We start from the raw sequence: 25,939 nt of genomic DNA, 5'->3' as shown, positions 1-25,939 counted from the left end.
AAGGAAATGCCTAGACCTTTGGTCAAATTTTCTAAACTAGAGAAAGACATTGCTTGCTGTGAATCATTTAATTTTAAAGTGATGACTTGCTTTTGCTTTTAACTGAATAAGGCAATTATTACACAAATACAACCGTAAGAGCTACTTACTAAATACACGTTCACTGGGGTGAACTTCTGTTTTTATAGTTCAATATTCATTTTCAGGAGAGACCTGAGTAGGGAAAGATAAGTATTTCTGAGCACTCAAACTATATTGTTTGTCCATAAATCCAACTGCATGAGATAGAGTTTGTTATCCTTTTTGTTTGAATTAGGTTCAGCAAACTTCATTCTTCTCAGGAGCAACTAGCTGCATGATCACATGGGTCCCTAGATTGTTAGTGCGTGCTAGCCCTTCATTTCACAGGCTGAACTTGTTCAAAGCAAGCTCCTAGCAGTTGTGACAGGAGCCACGTTTCCAATCCTGCCATGCTTATTCACTTCATCTCACAGTTGTGCCTCCTCTCTTAAGAAAATTGTATTGTCAGAAACTTTTACATGATAAAAATACATTCACTTAAAATTGATTTTAAAAAATGACAGCAAGAATTTTTTTAAAAATGTACCTTTTCTGCTTGTAGACAGACATGGGTACCAAAATTATTAAATACAACTAGACAGATCCTTTTTCCTTTGTCCAATACACTGCTATTTCAGTTGTAAATTTTAAGTTAAAAAATCACCTGAGGATGTCACTTTGATGAATGCTTTCCTTGATTATCATCAAATTCCACAAATCCTCTTGAAAAAAACAAAAAGAGAAAATAAGAATTATGATTCAGACTGAACAGGAGTGTTAGAATGATCACTAAGGTGTTGTATGACGTTTGAACCATACTGTTCTTCTCTAGATTTTTCTATGTCAGAAAGAAATAAGACCTACAATTTCCATAAAAGTTCATAGTAGACAAGCAATTCATGCATAATTATCTTTTTGCATCTGCCAACAAACCCATTCATTAGGTATCTATTCACACATAAACTCCATAAAGGCATATATTTTTGCATTTTTTTTTTGGTAATATATTCCCAGGGCCTAGAACAGTGCATGGCAAATAGTAGAAATTAATAAATATTTGTTGAATGCATTTTTATTATCTCCTTTTATGTGTGAGAAAACCTTTGAAGCTCAAAGATTAAACAATCTGTCCAAAGCACATTGCTGGTACATTCCAAAGAAAAGTTAAAAGCTTGGCTCTCCAGAGTAATTACTAAATGCTAGAAACACTATGCACTATGGCTCAAGGACTGGGTAGCAGGGTATCTGCTGAGATGGTAAAAGAGAACCAAAATATCGTTTGTGAATCATAGTCTAGTGGAGAAAACAGACACCTCAGATACAAGAAATTTAAAACAATGTGGGGGATAAAAGTTGTTATGAAGATGTCTGCAAAACATTATGAAATACCTGAATATGAAAAATGGAAATTACTAATAGTAAGTATCTATGACTTTTTTTGAGTTTGTTTTTGAATTGGGCTTTAGAAAATGATTAGACTTGCCAAGTGAACAGAGTGGGGTTTTGGCTTGGGTGCTAGGCATTTTCAGCAGAGGGAAAAATCACATGCACAGATATTGGGGGGTTATACAAACATGATCTCTTCTGAGATGAAACTCATTTGTCATTGGGGCTTCAGGTTGCAGGGGTAAGGAATGTGACTGAAAGATACATTGGCATCAGAGAAGGACCTTTGACATTAGCCTAATGCATTCGCTTGGGTTTTGGAGGCCATGGAAATTCATGAAAAACTTTCAAGACTGGCAATGATATGACCAAATTTACATTTTTTTGATATAAAGTTTTGGTAGTAGGTAGAAGATGAATTGGTGAGACGGAAAGAAAGTGGAACTTATTAGAAATTCAATAAAAAGAGAGACAGAAAAAAGTGCAACTTATTCAAAATCCAATAAAAATAACTTGGGAAGAGATGATGAAGGACTCAACTTGACCAGCTAGTCAAGCTGAGGAAGAGAAATGTACATAGGGTACATATACAGATACCTGAGGAAGGTATATAGGGTAGAGTATTCAGCAATTCAATGAAGGTGATGATGAGCAGGACAGATTTTAAAAGATCCTTAGGTTTTTGGATTTTGTGTGGTTGATGATGTGAATTAGATATGGAGGACGGTTTTGAGTGAGATGATGGACTTGGGTTTAGACCAGTCGAATTTGAAATATTGGTAGGAAAACGATGAAGATTCATTGCAAGCAATCAGTTATTTCATTTGATGGTCAGGAACAAATTGCAACAGGAATGTGAATTTGAAACTCATTCGATTATAGGCAGTCCTCTCAATGCGTAAGCTGCAATGTGGAAAACCAAGCACATTTGGAATCCTGAGGAACAATGACATTGGGAGGGCAGGTGCATGAAGAAAATTCAAATGAAAAGAATGAGAAAGAATGGCTAGCAGTAGAGACAGAACCAGGGAAATATGTCATGGAACCAAGACGGGAAAATATTCCCAAGAATTAAGGGCTCTCAAAGGGTGAGAGGAGTTAATAATATATATATTTTCCAGAAAAATGATGAGCCAAATGCAGTTGCTGTAGCTCCAAGATAATCCAAAAGCAAGTGGAGAGAACAATCTGGTCTATTCACTGTCCCAAAAACATGTCTCTAGTATTTATTATGCATCTGACACACCACTTAGGCATCAGACATATTGGAATAAATAAAGCAAAATTCCCACCTTTATGAATCGTCATTACCTCTCTCATTTTGTCTTTCAAATCAAATCTTGTTTGGTCATTCAAGGCCCAAATTACATCTTGCCTTTGCCATAAACACTTCCCTAAGCACACTGTCCCCACTGACAGCTCCTTTCGCTGGAAACTGCCTGTGATATTCGGCTGACATTTATCTTACTAGGCATTTTTAGTTATTGCACTGTGCATTGGCTTATGGTATTTCACCATAAGGACTGCAAAATTATTTGAGGAGAAGGGATTGACCGTCTTGATTTTTCCTTCACAGTCATGTCCCCACTTTGTACATATTAAATGCTTAGCAATACTTTCTGATGGTCTCCTCCTATCCCCCATTCCCTGTTTTGCTTGTGGTCTCCCCTTGAAAGGGGAGTTATAGGTATGTCAAGGGTCCTGACTTTACCACCCGCTACATCGATCTCTTGAGCAAACATTGCTGTGTCTTTGAGCAAAGATCCTTCAGGATTCCTCAGTCAAATTGAGGTAGATGGGCTTTAGGTCTGATCCGCAAGATATCTTTCCTTAATTAATTCAAGTACCTGATACTATGTGCCAGATACTGTGCTCTTGCAACCAGCCAGACAGGTGATCTGGTCTCTACTTCCACTTAGCTACTGATGAAAAATAAATAAGTCATTTCAAATGGTAACAAATATTATAATGACACTATAACAAGGTACAGTGATAGAGAATAACAGGCAGTGGCAGTAGAAGAAGACAGTATTAATAAGAATGGTCATAGAATCGCTTTCTGAGAAAATGACTTTCAGATTAGCTGCAGGCCCAAGCATTAACCATGAGAAAATGACAGTATTTTAGGAAGGAGGGAGAGCAAGGGAAGAGAGCCTTAGATGCTAATACGTTCTAGCAACAGAAAGAAGACCATTTACCCAGAATATAATGAGGGAAGGGGAAACAGTAGATGAAGTGCCTTGTCTGAGCCCTGGAGCGGACAGCAATTCTTTAGCATATCGGAGAGTTGACTTTTATGGTGAACCCAGGGGAAAAAGTTCTATTTTATACTTGGAAAATTCCCTAGGGAAGGAATGAAAAGAACTATTAGTGCTCTAACTCCTTGCTTTGTTGTGTTAACATAACAATACTAATTCAATTGGAGCCTAATCTTTAGTTTGTGTCTAATGGGTGGTGCTCCTGTTGTTGGCCTCTGACTTGCCTTCTTGTTTAAATTAACAATCTTGGAAAGGCAACAGTTGCAAAAGCAACCACAGTAGGATATGTAACAATTAAAAGAACACCTGTGAGTTTTAACAATTTGTGGAGCAGGATTGCATGACCTTGCCCAATCAGATGACAATCTATCCATTTAAGACCAGAGATTACAAAACCCGTAATTACTCCTATATGGAAGTGGTTTCTAATCTGCTATTGGTTAAAGACTCCTTTGAGAATCTAACAGAAGTCATGAACACTTTCCCCAGGAAAATGCGAGAAAAAAAAAATCACATTGACACAAAATATTGATAAAAATGTAAAGGCTTTGTGGAACTTTAAAGCTAGTCTATGCAGCCCAGAACATCTGATCAAGGGCATGGCTTTCAAAAATTTCTGTAAACCAGAATTACCTGAAAAGCTTGTTGAAAGACATATCCATGGCTATGTCCCCAGAAAGGTGCAAAATGGGATGCATTTTAAAAAATAAATTCCTCAAGGGATTCTGAAACAGGTGGATAGACCACACCTAGTCAAACTCTGCTTAAGGATCTATAAAGGAGAAAATTAGAGAGCAGAGGCTCAGAGTGGTGGAGATTGAAAGCACCTGGGAGTTCAGAAGACTGAATTTCACCCTGGAGCACTGAAATTGGGAAGATTAATATGGGGAGGATAAAGCATATGGTGAGGTAGTAGTGTTAAATCAGAACTATGTAGGCAGAAAAAAATATGTATTGGGAATTAGACACAGGCTTGGAAGCAGTCTGAGAACACTGGGAAGACTCTGGGACTGGTGATCTATCCTAAGGCAATCCCTCATGATGAAAACCAACACTCATGCTGAGAGGTTCTCTAGATTGCCTCTAAAGAGATTGTCTACTGTCTTGAGCTGCTCAAGCTGGAAAATATAGGCAGGACTCATCACACCCATCGTGAATGAACGTATCATTACCTCTTACCTGCATCACATAATCACAGGTGCTGCGTGGGGTGGGCCATCTATTATTTTAACTTTACAGTTAAAATGTGAGCAAATAGAGGCCTTCAGAGTGGGAGGGCCTCGTTCAAGACCACCTAGTAAAACAGTACCTGAGTTAGGATCGGAGCTTGGCTTTTTGTTCTTTAGTGCTTTTCCTCTTTCCTATTTAGTCTTGAGATTAAAAAAAAAAAAAAAAATCTGATGGAACCACTTGATGAGGATGTGCTTATCCCCAGAAAGTTCAGGGCAATTAATTCAGATGCAAAATATATCTTCAGTAGGGCAACATTTTTCAATGAAAAATAACACATTTGCTTGTGCCACAAATTTCGTTTCTCACATATTTTAATGCCATGTGGTCATTGTGTGGTCATCACCAACATTGAACTTGACAGAAAACAAGGTTTGTCTCAGTGCTTACCCGCTCCTGGACATGGAGCGGAGGATGAACTCGACTGCATTCTCAATGATCTCTGTACCCAGGAGATTTAGGAATTTGGGGAAGTCTGGCTTTGGGTCCTTGCCTGACTCGTCTGGCTTGTCGTCTGGCTTGTCTGGTTTGTCATCTGAAAAACAGAACAGAATCTCAGAGGTGATTCTCAGCAACAAAGAAGGAAGTCTCCTTTCCGTGTGGGGAACACTTAGGATTTTTTGTGGCCCACTTACGAATTTCATAGCCTTATATGAGTATATTCCTCAAACATTTCATGCTTGTCTGGTTAAAATCTTCACATACATTATCTCATTTATTTCTAAAAACAAACAAATAGATCAACAGGTAGACACTGGCACTGCCTCGTGAGTGAAAAAAACAAAGCTCCCAGAGGCTAAGTACCTAACCCAGAGTTAAGCAGCTAGTAAGTGCCAGTGCCAGGACTGACATACAGAATGTCTGTTTTTCCATCTGATCTCCATGCCCATGGTAATAATAATATTAAATAGAAATTATCAGCTGGGTGGGGTGGCTCATGCCTGTAATCCCAGCACTTTGGGAAGTTGAGATGGGAGGATTGCTTGAGGCCAGGAGTTTGAGAGCAGCCTGGATAACATAATGAGTCTTCCATCTCTACAAAAAGTAAAAAGTAGCCAGGTGGGGTGCTGCAGACCTGTAAGCCCAGCTACTTGGGAGGTGAAGGCAGGAGGATCACTTAAGCCCAGAAGACAGAAGCTGCAGTGAGCCATGATCGTTTAACTGCACTCCAAGGGCCTGGGTGACAGAGTGAGACCCTGTCTCTAAGAAATACAATAAATAAATAAAAATGAAATATCAATAAGTAGCATTTGCTGAGTACATGCCTGTGACAATCTACATGAATTGTCTCTTTATCCTCATAGGAACTCTGCAAGGTAGGAACAATTATCCTAATTTAAAGGTAAAGAAATATAACTTGAGAGATGTTTAGAAACTAGTTCAAAGTCACAGAGTTAGTAAGTGGCAGAAATGCAGTTCAAACCATGTCAGTTTGGCATTAAAATGTGGATTCTAAAGTACTCTATGATGAGCTGCACAGTCTTTGAAGGAAAAGTTATACAGTTTGCACCTTTTTTAAAGAAGGTTCAAAATAATATAACAATAATGATGACAAAGAAATTCAGAAAAGTGATGCAGTTTGCGCTTCTTTTAGAAGATTCAAAATAGTATAACAATAATGATGATGAAGAAATTCTATCACTTTCATATCACCTAATAGTTTTGGAAATAGCAATTTTACAAATGTTGTGTAATTTTACCCCCAGACCTATCTTATAGAGTATGCGTTTTTTAGCTCACTGGACTGAGAAAGTGAAGATTAAGTCGCTTACAGAAGACCTCACAAAGAATAAGAAAAATGCTGGGACGATCACTGCAGGCTCCTTACACTAGACGCTTAAGCGCCCTTTGGAATGAGGGCCAAGAATCCAGAGTAAAGTTGATTACATTCAAGATCCCTTGCGAGCTTTTTGACTTTGCTTAGTTGTCTTTATTTTCAGGAGATGAGAAGAGATGGAAGAGTGACAGCAGCTACATGTGGTCTCCCCTCTGAGCCCTGGTCACAGGATAAAGTGGGACCTTTATTTTTTAATTTTATTGTACCCTGACAAGTAGTGTTATCAGACTGGGTAAATAAAAATACAGCATGCCTAGTTAAATTTAAATTTCAGATAAACAACAAATGCTTTTCTGGTACTATAAGAATAATCCAAATGCCCATTGATGATTGACTGGACAGGGAAAATGTGGCACATATACACCATGGAATATTATGCAGCCATAAAAAACAATGAGCTTTTGTCATTTGTAGGGACATGGATGAACCTGGAAACCATCATTCTCAGCAAACTGACACAAGAGCAGAAAATCAAACACCACATGTTCTCACTCATAGGCGGGTGTTGAACAATGAGAACACATGGACACAGGGAGGGGAGCATCGCACACTGGGGTCAGTTGGGGGGAAATAGGGGAGGGTCAGTGGGGGGTGGGGAATTGGGGAGAGATAACATGGGGAGAGATGCCAGATGTAGGTGATGGGGAGGAAGGCAGCAAATCACACTGCCACGTGTGTACCTATGCAACAATCTTGCATGTTCTTCACATGTACCCCAAAACCTAAAATGCAATAAAATAAATTTAAAAAAAAGAATAATCCATGCAATAATTAGGGCACACTGATGCTAAAAGATTATTCACTGTTTATCAGAAGTCCAAATCTAACTGGGTTTCTTGTATTTTATCTGGTAACCTCGCCACAAGTTTTAACTCAAGAAATCCCAACTTCTAGACAATGTACCCCTGACTTTGGATTAAAAAATGTAACTACCTTTCGTTTGGAGGCTATCAAATTACGTCAGAAACTTTACATCTATATTAAATCCTAAAACGGAAACTATTAGTAAAAAGATTGATAGGCAACTCTATGAGTATTTATTGTTTACTATGACATAACCGAAGATTTGATAGAATCACCATTTGGGACTTGTAACTAAAATCAACATACTAATCATCATGTATTTATATATCCAATTGTTGGTTCCTTCATTCAGAAAGTATTTTTGAGCCTACTTTTTTAATTTTTTATTTTTGAGACAGGGCTTCACTCTCTCACCCAGGCTGGAGGGTAGCAACGTGACTACAGCTCACTGCAACTTCAACCTCCTGGGCTCAAGAGATCCTCCCACCTCAGCCTCCTGAGTAGCAGGGACTACAGGCACATGCCATCACAGCTGGCTGATTCTTGTATTTTGCATAGAGATGTTGCCCAGGCTGGTCTCAAACTCCTGGGCTTGAACGATCTGCCCATGTCGGCCTCCCAAAGTGCTGGGATTGCAGTTGTGAGCCATCATGCCCAGCCCAAGCCTACTCTTATGTTCATAGTTATGCTAAGAGTCAAGGTAAAAAAGGACAATAAATATGAGCTTCACATAAAGTGCTGGGCAACCCAGGTACTCAGAAGGATTGGTTTGTTTTTATCATGGGAAGGAGATGGAAGCAGAAGTCTTGTGTAGGGTGCCTATTGAGCAGATAATGCACCAGTGCTTTTAGCACATGCCTTAATCTTCATTCAGCTCAGTAGTGGTATCACAGTTTTATAGGAGAGAAGTCAGATGATCAGGAAAATTAAATGACTTACCTGAAATCACTCATCTAGAAAGTAGCTGATCCACGGTTTGAACCTAATGTTTTTCTTAACTCCACTAAGCATATTATTCACATTACATAATACAGCCTCCAATCAATTGTTTTATAAAGACATTTCCCAAGCGCAAAGCAGTAATTTCTTGCGTGAAAGATGAGATTTTTTGCCCTGTGTTTCTATCTAGCTACTTGCAAAATAAATTCTATTGACTTGTTGTTTTAATATGACACTAAATGCTAGCTTTTCAAGATGCAAGAAGCCTGGGATTGGAGTGGGTGGAAATCAGAATCTCAGCTTTAGCCTGTGAACACCATATATATTGAGGGGTATTAAAGTGTGGTGGATTACATGCTCTGGAGTTTTATACACCTGTCTGATTCCTGCCTTTAATAAAAAATTAGCCATGTAACCTTGCACACAGTCCTTAACTCTGCTATCTCTCAGTTTTCTCATATATTGTCAGGATTGAAAGGCATATTATATATTATATATACACACACACACATATATCATATATACACACAGATATATATACCATCTATAACAGTACCAAACCCAAGGTAAACTTACCTTATATAAATAAATAAATAAATAATGAATGAATGAATAAATATTCTGTTTTATTGTTACTATTAATATTGAGCAACCAAATTGTTTATAATTCACTTTCTCCTCTAGTGCTTTAGAAGATAATATAAATTTTTAAAACGCTATGAAAATATCAAGAAATTTATATCCTAGCAACAAATTTTCAAAGGCAACAGTTTGATTTTTTTTCAAGTATCATATGGGATAGCCTTTATTTACAGTAACTACCTTGTTGAGTTTCTTAGGTGAATGTGAATATAATGTTCTTAACAAACAGTATTGCTAATATTTGTAGTTTTTATAGTTTAAAAAGTAATTATGAAAGTGAATTCATTTGGCCTGGTGAAGTTGATAGTTATCCCATTTTACAGATAAAGAAACTGAGGTTTAAAGCAGTGAATTGATGTAACCAGTTTCAGAGTTTTTGAGAGACAGTGCGGCAACTGGTCTTTGGTATCAAATCTCACCTTTCACTTCACTGTGGTGACTGCTTTAGGAGTAGAATGGATTTAATAATCTCTGTGGCCATATCTAGAGTACTTCTGCTACAATGTCTGCTGTGTGTTGTTCAGCGAAGTTACAGTCATAGGATTCTGTTACTAATGTTTGCACTCTCTCTGTCTTCTGGCCTATCATTCTGAATGGCACTCACAGTCTTTTGCAGACAAAAATAAATTAATTAATGAGAAGGCAGCATACAGCCTGAGCTTCTGTGTGCTTGGAGAAGGTGGGAAATAAGCCGTTGCTCAATAATAGTAGAAAGAATCTAGGAACTTAGGTTTCAGTCCCAGGTGCCACCTCCACCTGTCTGTGTGCTCAAGTAATTTGCCCTCTGCAAGCTGAGTTTATTAACCTGTAGAAAGGAAAATGATAAAACTGTGCATGTTTACATGGCTGGATTACTATGAGAACCAAATGAGATTATACATGACAACAATAATAGGTAATATTTATTGTGTGCTTATTATCAACCAGTTACTCTTCTAATTTGTTTCATTCCTTTTATTCCGTTTTCATGATAGCTTTATGAGAAAGTTAAATGTCCCCATTTGTATGTGAGGCCTAGAGACATTGAATAGCATTCCTAAAGTCACATTTCTGGTTAGTGGTAGAGCCAGGCATAGGAGTTTTATTCCAGAGTACATATTCTTCATCATTGAATATTATTGGGAATGTTTATCAAAAAATAAATGCCACTCAGCTCCTATGGAATTTATACCAGAATAGTGTCATTATATCATAAGAGTATATAAAAAATTTCAACCTTCATTCATCCACTGAAAATAGATTCTAGGTTTTTACTAAAATCCTATTTTCTTTGTGTTAGAATGTACAACTCTTGTCTCCCAGGCCAGTGCTCTTTCTGCAGTGCCCAAAGGCCCCTTCTTCCTTTTATGTTCTGAATCAGTGCCACTAACTTTCTCCAGTCACTGCCAACCACTGAACATTTCATGGGCTGTGATCAGAAGCACTTACCTGCATAGCAGGTCAGGATTAAGACAAACAGTCCCAGGACAACTGTCAGCCGAAGTACTGAGACAGCCATTCTGGTAGCACTGGGTACTGGTGCACATAAATTGTTCAGATACATCTGAAACAGTGCCCCATTTATAGGGCCTATATAGGTGACATCATCTGCTTTGGAATTTAGATGTTGCACAAGATGTCTGCGTAGCTTGCTTTTGGATCTGTACTAATGAGCCCTGCCCTATCATTCAAACCAAAAGTTTTTCATATAGGGAAAGAAATCTCTCTTGATTTTTAAAATTTGTATCTATAAAGGGTTCTGGAGTGAATCTCTTAAGGCTCATTTCAATGCCAGCATTGATAATCAGAGGGATATCTGGTAGAAATGCTCATCAGTGCCAAGCAGCAGGCAACAAATCAGATTGGCAAGGCATGCTGACTCCCTCCCTGTACACTCTGTGCCTTCCCACATGCTCTGAGACAATCCTTTGTTCCCACATGGGCATGCCCTTTCACACCACATGCCTCTGCTCTTGCTCTTCCTTCTTCCTCAGATACCCTCCCTCTTGTCTCCCTTTGGATTAATCCTATGTATTCCTCAGTTCAAATGCTCCTTTGCTATTGTAAACAGTGCTGCAATGAACATATGTATGCATGCGTCTTTATAATAGAATGATTTATAATCCTTTGGGTATATACCCACTAATCCCAAATGCCCATCAATGATAGACTGAATAAAGAAAATGTGTCACATATACACCATGGAATACTATGCACCCATAAAAAGTATGAGTTCATGTCCTTTGTAGGGACATGGATGAATCTGGAAACCATCATTTTCAGCAAACTGACACAAGAACAAAAAACCAAACACCACATGTTCTCACTCATAGGTGGGTGTTGAACGATGAGAACACACACACATAGGGAGGGGAACATCACACACTGGGGTATGTTGGGGGATGGGGGACTAAGGGAGGGACAGAGGGGTGTTGGGAAGTTGGGGAGAGATAACACTGGGAGAAATGCCTGATATAGGTGATAGGGGGATGGAGGCAGCAAACTATCATGGCATGTGTGTACCTATGCAACAATCCTGCAAGATCTGCACATGTACCACAGAACTTAAAGTACAATAAAAAAAAATGCCGCTTCTCTGTGAAACATTCATGATAACCTCTCCACCCTTCTCCAGATAGAGCCGGTTGCTTCATTATCTGTTCTATAGCATGCTTGATCCCATTGTATAAGAACTAAGTGTTGGCCTGGCACAGTGGCCCACGCCTGTAATCCCAGCACTTTGGGAGGCCAAGGCGGGTGAATCACAAGATCAGGAGTTCAAGACCAGCCTATCCAACATGGCGAAACCCTGTCTGTACTAAACGTACAAAAAATTAGCTGGGCGTAGTGGTGGGTTCCTGTAATCCCAGTACTGAGGAGGCTGAATCAGGAGAACAGCTTGAATACAGAAGGCGGAGGTTGTAGTAAGCCGAGATCGGAGCACTGCATTCCAGCCTGGGCGACAGAGTGAGACTCTGTCTCAAAAACAACAATAAAAACTGTTTTATTTTATTTATTTTACTTTTATTTTTCTCTCTTTTTTTCATTAACTTTTATTTGAAGTTCCAGCCTACACATGTAGCCAGAAGGATGTGCAGGTTTGTTATATAGGTAAATGTGTGCCATGATTTGCTGCACAGATCAACTAGTCACTTGGCTTTTTATTTTATTTTTTGTGATGGAGTCTCACTCTGTCACCAGGCTGGAGTGCAGGAGTGCAGTGGTGTGATCTCGACTCACTGCAACCTCCGACTCCCTGGTTCAAGTGATTCTCTTGCCTCAGCCTCCCAAGGAGCTGGGATTATAGGCACGTACCATCACACCTGGCTAATTTTTGTATTTTTATTACAGACTAGGTTTCACTATATTGGCCAGGATGGTCTCGATCTCCTTACCTCATGATCAGCCTGCCTCTGCCTCCCAATGTGCTGGGATCACAGGAGTGAGCCCCCGTGCCTGGCAATCACCTAGGTATTAAGCCCAGCATCCATTAGCTATTCTTCCTAATGCTCTCCTTCACCTGCCCCCTGACAGGCCCCAGTGTGCATTGCTCCCCCAAATGTGTTCATGCGTTCTCATAGGAGAACTGTTTTAATAGCTCTCTTCTTTTCAGCTTTTGTGTCTATTTATTTGTTTATTGGCAAAATATTGTACATAGTCATGGTGCACAATATAATGTTTTGAAATATGCATACATTGTGGAAAGCCTATATGAAGCTATTTAATGCACAGTTTACTCGTACTTATCTTTTTTGTGTGTGTGGTGACAACACTTAAAATCTGCTCTCAGCAATTTTCAAGTATACAATAGAATGTTATTAACCATAGCCAACATGATGTACAATAGATGTCTCAAACTTATTCCTCCTGTTTAACTCAAATTTTATATCTTTTGACCAACATCTCCCCGATCCCTCCCACTACCCAACTCCCAGCCTCTGGTAACCATCATTCTACTCTCTGCCTCTGAGTTCATCCTGATTAGAGTCCACATGTAAATGAGATCATGTGATATGTAGGTGTCTTTCTTTGTCTTTCAGTGCCTGGTTTATTTCATATAACATAATGTCCTCCAGATTCAACTGTGTTGCAAATGATAGGATTTCCTTCTTTTCTTAAGGCTGTATAGTAAATAGTATTCCAGTGTACACATACCACAGTTTCTTTTTCTATTCATCTTTTGATGGACACTTAGGCTGATTCCTAGCCTGTGGGTCTCAGGAGAAGAACGTTTTATTACTTCTGAATCCTCATGGAGCCTACTCTGGTGCTTGGCCTTGGTCTCACCTTTGACTTCACCTCCTCTGAAGGTTTGTTCTGGTTCTTGCAGACAGAGATAGGTGATCCTCTGATGTACCTGATGGATCCCTGTTTAAATGTCTTTACCAATAGGCTGTAGGCTTCTTGAAGGCAAAACTACCTATTTTAAAGTTTAATACACATTACCAGAGGCACATGGCAAATATTCCCCCTAAAAAAATGAAAAAAAGTACTTTTGGAGTTGATTTAGACCAATCAGTCTCCCCCACTGCCAGTCTCCACTGATGTGTTCTCTATACCTATACCCATCACCATGGTTCCCCTTGAACAAAGTCTACCTTACCATCTTTTATTTTCTTAAAGAAGAAATAATTAACTGGATTAAATGTATTTGCACTTGGTGAAACAGAATATTGAATTTGACATGCTGCTATGCATCTCAGGTGTAAAATAATCTTCCTTTTCAATATGGGCAAGAGAATAAAGTTTGGTCCAAGTCTAGATGATAGTGGTTATCCAGAAGAATGCTATAAATTCAGTTAATTGGGATGTGGACTTGGGGATACCTAAACTTATTGATTAACCAATACTTATACTTTGCATGTATCAAAGACCATTATAAAAATGGGAAAATTAACTGAAGTATGGACAAAAGGAGGTTCATCCAGCATCTCAGAGCCAAGGCTAAGGCAATGCCTCTTACTTACTAGTTAATACTCTTCATAAGGCATCGAACCACTTCTGGAAAGTAATCAGGAAGCTCTGCTTGCACCTTGTGTGGTATGACCTTCCCAGGCCTCCCCATCTCATCTCAAGAAGACACTGGCCTTGTCTCTCTTGTACAAAGGGTTGTGAATCTATACTCTAGATCAGGAGAGACAGGGCCAGAGTCTCTAATGAAATGTAGACATTAGAAGGCCTTCAGTGAGGTAGATTTATGCCATCAGGGTCACTACGGATGACTGAGCACTGTAATTGTCCAAGGGGCTAGTGGGGGAATGACACTCAAGTGTCCTCTATCAGTTAGGCCATGGATCCTGACACATTGCTGTGTTTGCCTGGGAAAGGGTGCATATTTTTCGAATTAATCACAAGGGCACTCTATAGGCAAGTGAAGGCCGTAGATATGGCAACTCAAGATGGAAATTTCCTGGCTTCTTAGGAATAGCAGCTGGTGAGGGCAAGCAGACAAATCCTAAATCAGCTGCTTTTGGTGGTCTGGTGTCAAAAGATTAGCACTGCCCTGAGTGTCAGGATAGCCAGCCTTGATTCCTGTCAGTAACACTAGCTCATTGCATGGCCCTGATTCAATCCCCTCCATTTTCCCTGCTTGTTGCTCTTATTCTTTCTCTTCTCTTGGTTTGTCCCTCATAGCTTCAGGTCTCAGCTAAAATGTCTTGTCCTTGGTGAAAACTTCTGTGACCCTCTAATCCAACTCAAATCCCTATGTGATTAACTTTTCTACACTCTGTATTCTTTCTTCTGAGCACTTAAATTTTGATAATTTAATGTCTCTTTTTTCAAGGAATGTTAAAATCCCAAAGGAAAGCATTCTGATCATTCTTGTTCAGGGATATGGCTTTGGTGTCTAGGATAGCGCCTTGTGTGTAAAAGATACCCAACAGATATACATTGAATAAAGGAGCTAATAAATAATTCTGAGAAGAGAAACCAGGTTCTTTTGGTTATTATCTGCGTGACTCTGGTAAATGACTGATATCCTCTGAGTCTTAGTTTCTCCATCTGTAAAAGGGACATAATATAAATACCTGCCTATATATCAGCACCATTGCAAGGATATAGGAGATAAAAATAAAACACCTGATAACTGTAAAGAACCTTTAATATTGGCCATATTAATAATAGTTTAAAAGCTGTGATTTAGCTTTCACTGCCGTAAGCAAGTGAATTTACTTTAGGTAGAGGAGAAACAGATTATGAAAGAGGATTTTATCCAATCTGGGAAGAAGGAGATGAAAAGCTTCTTCTACAACATGATTCTAGCTTGGTAAGAAGGTATAGGAATAAAGGAAGTAAGAAATGTTTTAATTCTTTTTTTTTTTTTTTTTTTTTTTTTNTTTTATTTTTTAATACAAATTAATACAATTTATTCTGGACAGTCTCACAGGATATGTATAAATTTTATGCATAATTTTATAGACAATAAAATTGTTCAAACTATTTAGAACTCCACTTAAAAGACCACTGACCCAAGAAAGAGAGTAAAACAGGGAAGGCATTTGAAAGGGAAGAAAGCATCCATTAATATTCATCTTGTATGTAAATTGGGCACGGTTTTCATAATTCGTAATATGTGCCCTACTGTTACAGCTTCTTAGGATGCTTGATCAAATCATTAGTAAAACTCTGTCAGATTTTCACATAAAAAGGAAATAATCTTCTCTTCAAAATGAGTTCTCAAATATTAAATGAACATTGCATATATACTATCAATAGTGTATAAAATCTTTAAGTAATTATAATTATGATTATCTCAAAAATATTGGAAGATGAGTAAATGAGTTACGCTCATCACATGCAGAATCACCTTCTCTAATCATTTAGGTTTAGATATAACTTATCACAGTGATATTTTAATGTTAGAATTTTTAAAACTGAAAGGCAGTAAACATCCAATTTTGACATCAACAACAATACACAGATTTATATGATTCAACTGAGTACTTAAAATAGAATTTATATTTAAAAGAGATTTTCATTATAATGGTCCTTTTTCATTAACTCTCTATATCAAAACTGGCTGATTTATGCAGGTGTGTCCTCAAATGTTGACATCAGTACTAGTCTTTTTAAGGAAGTTTTACATCCATGTCTGTTAGCATGACAACCACATGCCACTAAGTTAAGAATAAAGGAAAAATCATAGCATTTTAAAGCTGACAAAAATATTGATATGTTATTGTATTATGTTATGTCAAAATAATGGGTCATATACTTTTAAATCTCATTTCGCATTTTTGAACAAACCTGTAACCTACTATGATCGTGGGAAATTCTTTAGGATTGAGGCTAGGAGAATTGTAAACCAAACTTTTCATCTTAGAACTCTGTTATAAAAGAATAATCTAAACGATGTATTTCTGGGCGTGGTAAAGTGAGCAGAGATGCAGGTAAAAATACGCTGGTGCAGACAATTCTTTCTATTCCCTATACCAACCAGCCTTACTTTCCCTTAGTGGAAAAAAGAACAGAGAAATCTGTTTGTGTACATCTGTAGATTTTTTTAGTCACTACCAGCCCAATCCAACTCAACTACTGTTCTTCTGAGGTTTTTTTTTTTTTTTCTCAAAGTAGAAAAGAATTACAATTTGGGGTGGCATTAGTGGTTAAAAGCATGTGTTTTGGGATCACACAGAACAGAGTTTGAATTTCAGATTTGCCACTTACAAGCTGTGTGACACTGTAACTTTAAAATATTTTCTAATTTCTCTGTGTCCTGGATCCAGGGTCTATAAAATAGGAATAATGATACCTCTTGGTGTTGTTTTGAAGATTAGATAAGAAAATTTGTAAACCTAGTACAGTGCCTTACAAATACTAAGTGAAAAATAAATAATAGATTATTTTATTCTATTCTAGTCTAGTCTACACTGAGTTGTCTTAGAGGAGGGAGTAACATTTTAGGACTACCACCACCTCCTCCACCACCACCACCACCACCACCACCACCACCAATAATTATAGGCTACCTCCTCTGGTCAGGTGCCTAGTTAGATACAATGTATCAATGAAGTTGTTGAGAGGCTACCATTACTATCCTCATTTTTATATAAGAAAATTTAAGCTTAGAGGAGTTTTCCCAGGGTTACAAATCGTATCTGAGCCAGAGCAGGGAATTGGACCCAAGAACATGTGATTTCAGTGTTCCTGCTTTTAGCTATTCTGTTAAATTGCACTGCACGTGCTCATGAATGCTACTGGCAAAATGCCTGCGCCAAGCAAGGAACACCATGTTACCAATCTGTTTGCCCACAGGTTCATCTGTGCCAACTCTGCTTTTTTCATTAGGCTCTCTATATATTTCTTGTCTATTTCATTCACTATGTTTTAGCTCAGTTAGAAATGGCAAACATGCAGGTTACATAGTGTCTTTTATATCCTTGTAGGATAAAATACATGCTGCCCAACTGAATGTGAATTTCAGATAAATAATGAGGATTATTTTTTAGGATAAGTATACACCAAATATTTTACAGGAATACTTATGCTAAAAGCTATTTGTTGTTTAGCTGAAATTAATTTTTTCTTATATTTTTAGCTGAAATTTAAATTTAACAGGACGTCTGGTAAATTTATTTGTGAATCTATCTGAAGAAGCCCTCATAATTCTTTTCTTATTAAAAAACCTGTGATCAGGGAGTGCAGAATAGGACTGAGAGAGGTTACATAAATGACTGAAGAGTAGTATGTGAGAAGCTGAAATCATATGTGGAAACTAGAAATTATTAAAGGCCTCTGGTTCCTCTTTAATGTCACATCTGGAATATGTTTTCTCCTTGCAAGCCTCATAAGGAAATCATAAACCCCTGGCTTGTTCTTGGTTCATTCCAGCTAAAGTTGCAGACTAGCGTTGGAAGAGATGGAGGCAGTTTCAGCTAGGGGTCCCATTCCCATGGTGTCTGCATGCCGAGGAGCGGTCACACTCTTTGGTACCTTAACCACCTTCCTCTATGTAGCTTTAACATTAGTCAATCTTCATGCCACAGATCTATTCAACAGTTACTTTTTTCCATGAACATTTATTGAGCTTGTACTATTTGCCAAGTACTCTGCTAGTCACTGGGAACAAGAAAATACAAAACAACAGTCCCTGACCTACCTTTGTTGAGGAGGCAAACATGTAACCAAATAATTGCAATTTAAATATGAGAAATGCTAATGGAGTTGTGAATAGATTCCTATAGAAGCCTAACAGGGAGTGGTTAACATTTCCTGTGGGAGGGGGTCATGGACATATCATAGTATGGGCCTTGAAAAGCAACTGAGTAGGTGTTCACTATGCAACCAAGGTGTGGAGAAGACACCTCAGGTAAGAGGAATGACATCTACAGAGTTGCAGAAGCATGGAAGAGCACAGCATATTTCTAGGAATGAACCTCAAATTCTTCAGTGTTATTAGAAGTGAAGATTGAAGTGAACTAACTGAATCTCAAAATATGTTTTAATGAATGAACACGTTGGAAGAAAAAAATGGAGGTGCAAGAGAAGAGAAAAGGAACAGAGAATGTTTGGGGGTAGGGGGTAAAAAATCATTAAATATTTAAACTCATAGCTAAGAATTTTTTCTCTCTTCCTGTTTCCTAATTAGAATTTCAGATAAGGACATTGCCATTCATCAAATTATGTTAGAATGTGAATTTTCTTTAACTGTTTTTTCCCCACAGAACCAATTTTCTCACAAAGTGCTATCAATTTTCCTCTCAAATATCCTTAAAATTTATCAACTTCTTTGACTTCTGCAAAAAGTGTCATAGCTTGGGATTTGTCTTGACTCTTGCAATAGCAATCTAAGGTCACTCTGATGTTTGTCTCTCCCCATTCCAGGCTGTCCTCCACATTGCTGCCATTTTCATCATTCTAAAACATAAGTATGTTTACATCCTCTGTCATTTCTCTAATGATTTCATAGCCCTTGACTGCATATAAATAAGGCCTTTCATATTTCATTCACAGTCGATATCTCCAGCTTTACTTTGGGAGTAGTATAGAGTAATTTCTAGAGTCAGGTAGTTTGCATTCAATTTCTGACTTCATCAGGACTGGCATTTACCTGGCATGTACTGGGATGCTCATATCTAGTCTACTAGGCTGGATTGGGGTTTGCACCCTAGTTGTTGAATAGTTGAATATCTTCTCAGCTATTAAAAATGTGATTTGGCAGTTTGCTTATACTCTCTAAACTTTAGTTCTCCATCTTCAATATAAAGACAATAAGAGCATCCGTGCCATAACATTTTAATAAATCTGAAATAAAATATCAATAAAGTATGAATGAAATCATGCTATAAGAAGCTTAGTGTCATGTACATCTAACAAATGCTGTCTGCATGATCACCTCCCACCACTCTCTAACCATGTCATCCCCTGTTTTGCTTTAGCAGACATGCTCCAGAACTTTACTTATTTTATCACCCTACTTGTTCTGCTCGAAATAGTTCAACCCCACCAGTTCATCCTTCCCACATTAAAACCTTCAGAAAGACATTGTAACCACATCCCTGACTTACTCCATGGTAGAATTAGTAACTTTTCCTGTGTGCTCATTGTGCACACGTCTATTATATTGTCATAAGTTATTGTTTATATACCTGCCACTGCCATTAAGTTACGAAAGCCTTCTTTGCATTATTTCAATTTTGTTAAATTTGTTAAGTTGGTTGAATGACTCAATGAAGTCTATCCTGATTAATAGCACATACTAAAAATTTATATTTAAGTTAGAGTATTTTATAAAGGTTAATTAGATCATTTTCATTAATTGTGATATTCAGGTTTTCTGTATCTTTACTGATTTTCTATCTGCTTATTCTGTCAATCACTGAGAGACTCGTCTTGAAGTCTCCAATTAGAATTTTAAATTTGTATACTTCTCTTTTCTTGTCTGTCAGTTTTTACTTTATAGATTTGAGGATCTGTTGTTGCTTGCATATACATGTAGGATTGTTATGTTTTCTTAGTTAATTGACTCCCTTTCTGATTATGCAATGTGCAATGTTCCTTTTTTTTTTTTTGAGACGGAGTCTCACTCTGTCACCCAGGCTGGAGTGCAGTGGCATGATCTCAGCTCACTGAAACCTCTGCCTCTGAGTTCAAGCGATTCTCTTGCCTTAGCTTCCCAAGTAGCTGGGACTACAGGTGCATGCCACCATACCCAGCTAATTTTTTGTATTTTTAGTAGAGACTGGGTTTTACCATGTTGGCCAAGATGGTCTCGATCTCCCGACTTCGTGATCCGCCCGCCTCGGCCTCGCAAAGTGCTGGGATTACAGACGTGAACCACCTTGCTGGCCACAATGTTCCTTTTTATCTCTGATAATATTCCTTGTTCTGAATACTATCTGTTCTCATATTAATATAACCAGTTCAAGTTTTTTTGCGTGTTTGATGATATATCTTTTTACATTCACTTATTCTCATCTATGTTCTTATATTTAAAGTGGATTTTGTTTGTAAAAAGCATAATCTGACTATGTCTGTTTTATAATTAATGTGTTTAGATTGCTTACATTAATGATATTATTAATATAATTGCTTTTAATTACAGTGTTGCTAGATGTTTTATTTTCCATCTTTTGGCCTACTTTTAGATTAACTGATAGTTTTTTACGAATCTATGTTACCTCTATTATTGACTCAGTAGACAAACCTACTTTAATTAGTCAGAGTTACTCTTCAGTTTGTAGTTTTCAACTTATAGTTTGTTAATTTATATCTTTCTTATCAATTATGTATCTGTTACCTCATTTGGTCCCACAAAAACTTGTAATTTAGGTATTATTATACCCTTATCTGGTATAGATAAATGATTCGTAATTGGCATAGAAATATTTACACCACTAATTTGGTACTATGGTCTTCTTACTTTAGGGGGAGTCGCTATTCCCATGTAATTAATTTATAGTTATTTTTTAATGTTCCCTTCACTCCATCCTATGCACCAAAGTGAGGCATGACATAGTACCTGTTTTGGAATGTTGCCTCCACCCTCAGCCATAGCTCCAGCTGCTACAAAAACAAAAGCCACTGGACTCTTAACTGCCTTCCTTGTTTATACCTGATTCCTTGGCTTGAGCTTTGGCTATTGTTCTAGTGGGACTCTGGAATTACCTCTGCCACTGAAATTTTATATAAAACAAATCATACAATATGTGACTTTTGTGTCCAGCTTTTCTTACTTATTGTAATGTATTCAAGGTTCTTCTGTGTAATAGTATGTATTAGCACCTCATTCTTTATTACTACTTAATAATATTCCAACGTATAGATATACCACATTTTATTTAGCCATTTACCTATTGATAAACACTTGGTTTATTCTACTATTTGGCCATTATGAATAATGCTGCCATGAATGTTCCTGAATAAGTATATGAATGAACACATATTTTCATTTCTCTTGGGTATACATGTAGGAATGGAATTACTAATTTGTGAGAAACTTCTAGACTCTTACAAGCATCTACACTATTTAACATTCCCACCAGCAATTTATGAGAATTCAGTTTCTCCATATTAAGACCTACGCTTGTTATTGCATCTTCTTTATTCTAGTCATTGTAGTAGGTACAGAGTGGTATATAATTTTGCTTTTAATGTGCATTTCCCTAGTGGCTAATGATGCTGAGCACACTTCATTGAGTTTATTGGTCCAATCATTTTGTGAGGCTAACATTAGCCTGATGCCAAAATCAGAATGAGAAATGACAACACAAGAAAATTACAAATTAATATCCCTCAGAAACATAAAAATAAAAATCCCGAAGAAAGTACTAACAAATCAACTAAGTAGGGTTTATATCTGAAATGCAAATCTTATTCAACATTTGAAAATCAATAAATCCAGTTTACCATATGGTCAAAGATTAAAAAAAGCATATAGTCATTTCAATAGACATAGAAAAGTCATTTAACAAAATTCAATATTTATTATATAATATGCACATATATGTTACATATATATATATATATATATATTGTAGTATGTGTTTAAGTATGCATATAACTCTCAGAAGACTAGCCATAAAAGGGAAATTCCTCTAATTCCTCTACGTGACAAGGAACATCCACAAAGATGTTAACATTAAAGATGTTAATTTAAAGATGTTAACATCACATTTAATGATGAAAGATTAATGTGTTCCCTCTAAGATCAAGCACAAGACACAAATATCTTCTCTCCCTATTCCTTTTTGATGTTGGACTGGAGGTCCTTACTAGTGCAATAATGGAAGAAAAAGAGCTAAAAGGATTGAAAAGGGAGAGTTAAAACTTCAGTATTTACAGAAGGCATGACTGGCTATGCGGAAAATCTCAAAGAATGTACAAAAATACTATTAGAAATAATAAGTGCATTGAACAGGGTTGAAGAACACATGTTTAATACACAAAAACCAATTGCATTTCTACATACTTGGACAGAACAATTGCAAGTTGAAATTAAAATGTACCTTTTCTAATAGCACCAAAACTATAAAATACTTAGATATATCTAACAAAATAACTACAAATTATATTTGCTTAAAACTATGCAGTTCTGTTAAAAGAAACAAAAAATGACCCCTAAATAAATAAAGATATTTATTGTGTTCATTAATTAGATGTTGATTTTTCCCAAAGTGATCTATAGATTCAACAGAGATCTAATCCTAATTCTAGCATTATTTTGTATAAAAACAGGCAAACTAATTTTAATATTAAACAGAAGGCAAATAATTAGAATAACCAAAAACTTTTTGAAAACAATAAAACCATGTAGAACAAAATCTGAGGCACCACTCAAACTGATATCAAGGCTTCTATAAAGCTCAGTGATTAAAACAGTATTATATTATAGAAAGGCAAAGCATATTGATGAAACAGAATTCAGTCCAGAAAGGTACTCACATTTGTATGGTCAACTGCTTTTCAATGAAGGTGCACAGATCACCAATGAAGAAAAGGTACTTTTCAACAGATGAGGGGAAGCAATTGGACAAAAAGAAATAAGGAATAGATCTTGATTTATATCTTGTTATGTAAAAAGTAACTCAAAATGAGTCACAGTCCTAAGTGTAAAAACTTATACTCTAAAATTTCTTGAAAAAAATTACAGGTGGAAATCTTTGTATCTTGGATTAAAGCTTTTTTTAGATGTAATACCAAAAACATGATTGACAAAGACAGAAATACACTGTTAAGAAACAGCAAAGACAAGCCACAGATTAGGAAAAAACTCATATATCTGTTAAAGGATTTGGAGCTGATATATATAAATTATATTTTCAAAACTAATAGGAAAACAACCCAATTTAAACAAAAGGGGCAAAATATTTGAATAGAAATTCAGAGTAGACATGAGGAAGACAAGTATAGGAAAAGATACTCTGTGCTGTTTGATATTAGAGAAATGAAAATCAAAACCATAATGAGATATTGCTACCCATCTACCTAAAACTAAAAAAATTAAAAACAAAGTAAAAAAACTCAAAAAAAATTTAAAAAATAGCAAGTGCTAAAGAGTATATAGAGAAACTAAAATTCTCATACATTGTTGGTGGGAATGTAATGTAAGAAAACAGTTTGGCAGTTTCTTATAAAGTTAAACAGGCCAGGCATGGTGGCTCACGCCTGTAATCTCAGCACTTTGGGAGGCTGAGACAGGTAGATCACCTGAGGTCAGGAGTTCAAGAGCAGCCTGNAAAAAAAAAAAAAAGCAAAAGAAAAAAGAAAAAAAAAGAAAGTTAAATAAATACTTAACCATATAATATAGTTAAGTATATATTTAAGTATATAAGTATATAAACTTATACAACCATACACTTATGACCATATATCTTGCTGGGTATATACTTATATGGTTATAAATATATACCCAGCAATCTCACTATTAGATATATACTCCAGTGAAATCAATACTTATGTTTACACGAAAACCACACATGAATGTTTACAGTGGCTGTAATAGCCCTAAACCTAAGCTCCAGTACATCCACATAATAAAATATTACTCAGCACCATTAGGAATGAATCACGAATCTGTGCAACACCATGAATGAATTCAGAAGTATTATTCTAAGTGGTAGGAGCCAGACTCAAAATGCTGCAACTGTATAATTCTAATTTCATTTATATAATGTTCTGAAAAAGGAAAAACCATAGCAACAAAAAGCAGAACTTTGGTGGTTAGGGGCTGAGCAGGGAGGGGAAGGCTTCCTCTCAATTAGCACGAAGGAATTCTTTTGGATGATGGACATTTTATGTCATGAGTATAGTCTGATGGCAAAATTGTGTTTGACAAAACTCACAGAACTTACTTAAAAGAGTAAATTTAAACTGTATATAACATATACTGCAATGTTTATGTGTAAATTATACTCTAATAAAGGAAAAAATTATAATAGCCTTGTTGGTGGTGTAGTGATTAGACTATATGTGAACTAGTGGTTATGTTTACACGCCAGTTCTGCAGCAAACTTTCTGGGTAATCTTGAATACCTCTTTCCCCTCTTCCTGAGCCCAAGTTTCTTCATTTTTCAATGACAAGGTTGGGTGGAATAATGACTAGAGTTTCTTCTAGCCCTGGCATTCTGTGACTGAAGAAGTGATTTCTGAGTTTGTTTTTATATTCCCTCAATCTTTGAAACCAGATGCTTTTGTTGAAGTCTGGGCTGGGCCCACATTCTGAGGCATTTCCATACATGACAGACAGGTATGTGTTTGTGCATGAGGATGGCTAGAAGTAATCTGGCCACCACCCTTTATTCTTTACGTGCCTCCTTCCCCAAGCTATTTGTGACTGATCTGTGAACAGCTGGCATTAACAACAACCCAGAGCCCAAAGGTGCATTTAAAAAACAACAACCCCAAACAGGTTGTGCACTATCAGGTATCCTTTTGTCTCTCTTGATTGAATGGCTCAATAGAGTATAATACAAATAAATCCCATTCCTAATGCCTGCTCCCAGGTGGGAACTCACGCTTTCTTTACAATTACCCTACCCCTAAATGTAGGTCAGCGTGGATGTTATTATTCTCATTTTATAAATTATTAAAAAGAAAAAACATTTTAATTAACTACTCTATTGTCAATGTACTAGTAAGTGGCAGAGCTAGGGCTTAAACTCACTTCTATCTGATATGAAAATCATGAATAAAAATGCCTCCAACAGGGTTCCAGTCCGAAATATGGGAACCCGGTTCCTGTTCACATGCTTATTTATCTGATTTGTTCATTTGTCAACAGATATTTTGTAACCTGCAAAGTATCAGGAAATATACTGTGCACAAGAGTAGATTGGATCTCTGTGACCATGGAACCTACATTTTAGTCAGGGGGGTGGGGAACAAACAAACTCAGCAGGGAATTATGCTTCAGCATTATAATTATTGTAATAGAATATTGTGCACAGGTAAAGGAAGACAAAGGAAATCTCCCCAAGGAAAGTTATCTATGCTGAGATGTGAGAGATAAGTGGGAGTCAGGCAAGGGTTTACAGGTAGGGAAAAGCATGACAACAAATGAGAAACTTAAGTAGTTCAGCGGCACAGGCACTTGAAGTAAGGTGTCACGGAGTGGAGTAAAGAGAAACTGAAAAATATCTAGGGCTTGACTCACCCAGAATTCTGTGAAGTTTTTAAAATGGTTGGGACTTTTTCTAAGAGCAATATGCAAGGATTTTAAATAGAGAAGTGACATGATCAGATTATATTTTCCAGTTTCTTTGATCAGTAGTAGAAAATGAGAGTGAGCTAAGACTGAAGGCAAAGAGACCATTTAGGAAATCATTATTACCATTATAATCACATTGCTATCATAATAATGCCC

The 25,939-nt window shown here is 37.0% G+C and overlaps 1 protein-coding gene across 1 annotated transcript; it reads right to left on the bottom strand.

The window, feature by feature from the left end:
• Positions 1-5,234: 5,234 nt before the first annotated feature.
• On the bottom strand, positions 5,235-10,700 carry CUNH5orf46 (chromosome unknown C5orf46 homolog). The gene is made up of 2 exons (XM_017531361.2): positions 10,585-10,700; positions 5,235-5,469 (listed from the first exon to the last, which is right to left on the bottom strand). The coding sequence occupies exons 1-2, from the start codon at positions 10,697-10,699 to the stop codon at positions 5,321-5,323; spliced, it is 264 nt and encodes an 87-aa protein (XP_017386850.1). The 5' UTR covers position 10,700; the 3' UTR covers positions 5,235-5,320.
• Positions 10,701-25,939: the final 15,239 nt, after the last annotated feature.

The sequence above is a fragment of the Cebus imitator genome, unplaced genomic scaffold (assembly GCF_001604975.1).
Source record: "Cebus imitator isolate Cc_AM_T3 unplaced genomic scaffold, Cebus_imitator-1.0 Scaffold71, whole genome shotgun sequence".
NCBI classification, from domain to species: domain Eukaryota; kingdom Metazoa; phylum Chordata; class Mammalia; order Primates; family Cebidae; genus Cebus; species Cebus imitator.
This window is presented reverse-complemented; position numbering and strand designations above follow the sequence as displayed.

Coding starts and splice junctions, on each gene's coding strand:
- CUNH5orf46 (XM_017531361.2), bottom strand. CDS start 10,699: ATGTATCTGAACAATTTATGTGCACCAGTACCCAGTGCTACCAGAATG. Junction 5,470..10,584: donor AATCCTGACCTGCTATGCAG/GTAAGTGCTTCT, acceptor TCTGTTTTTCAG/ATGACAAACCAGACAAGCCA.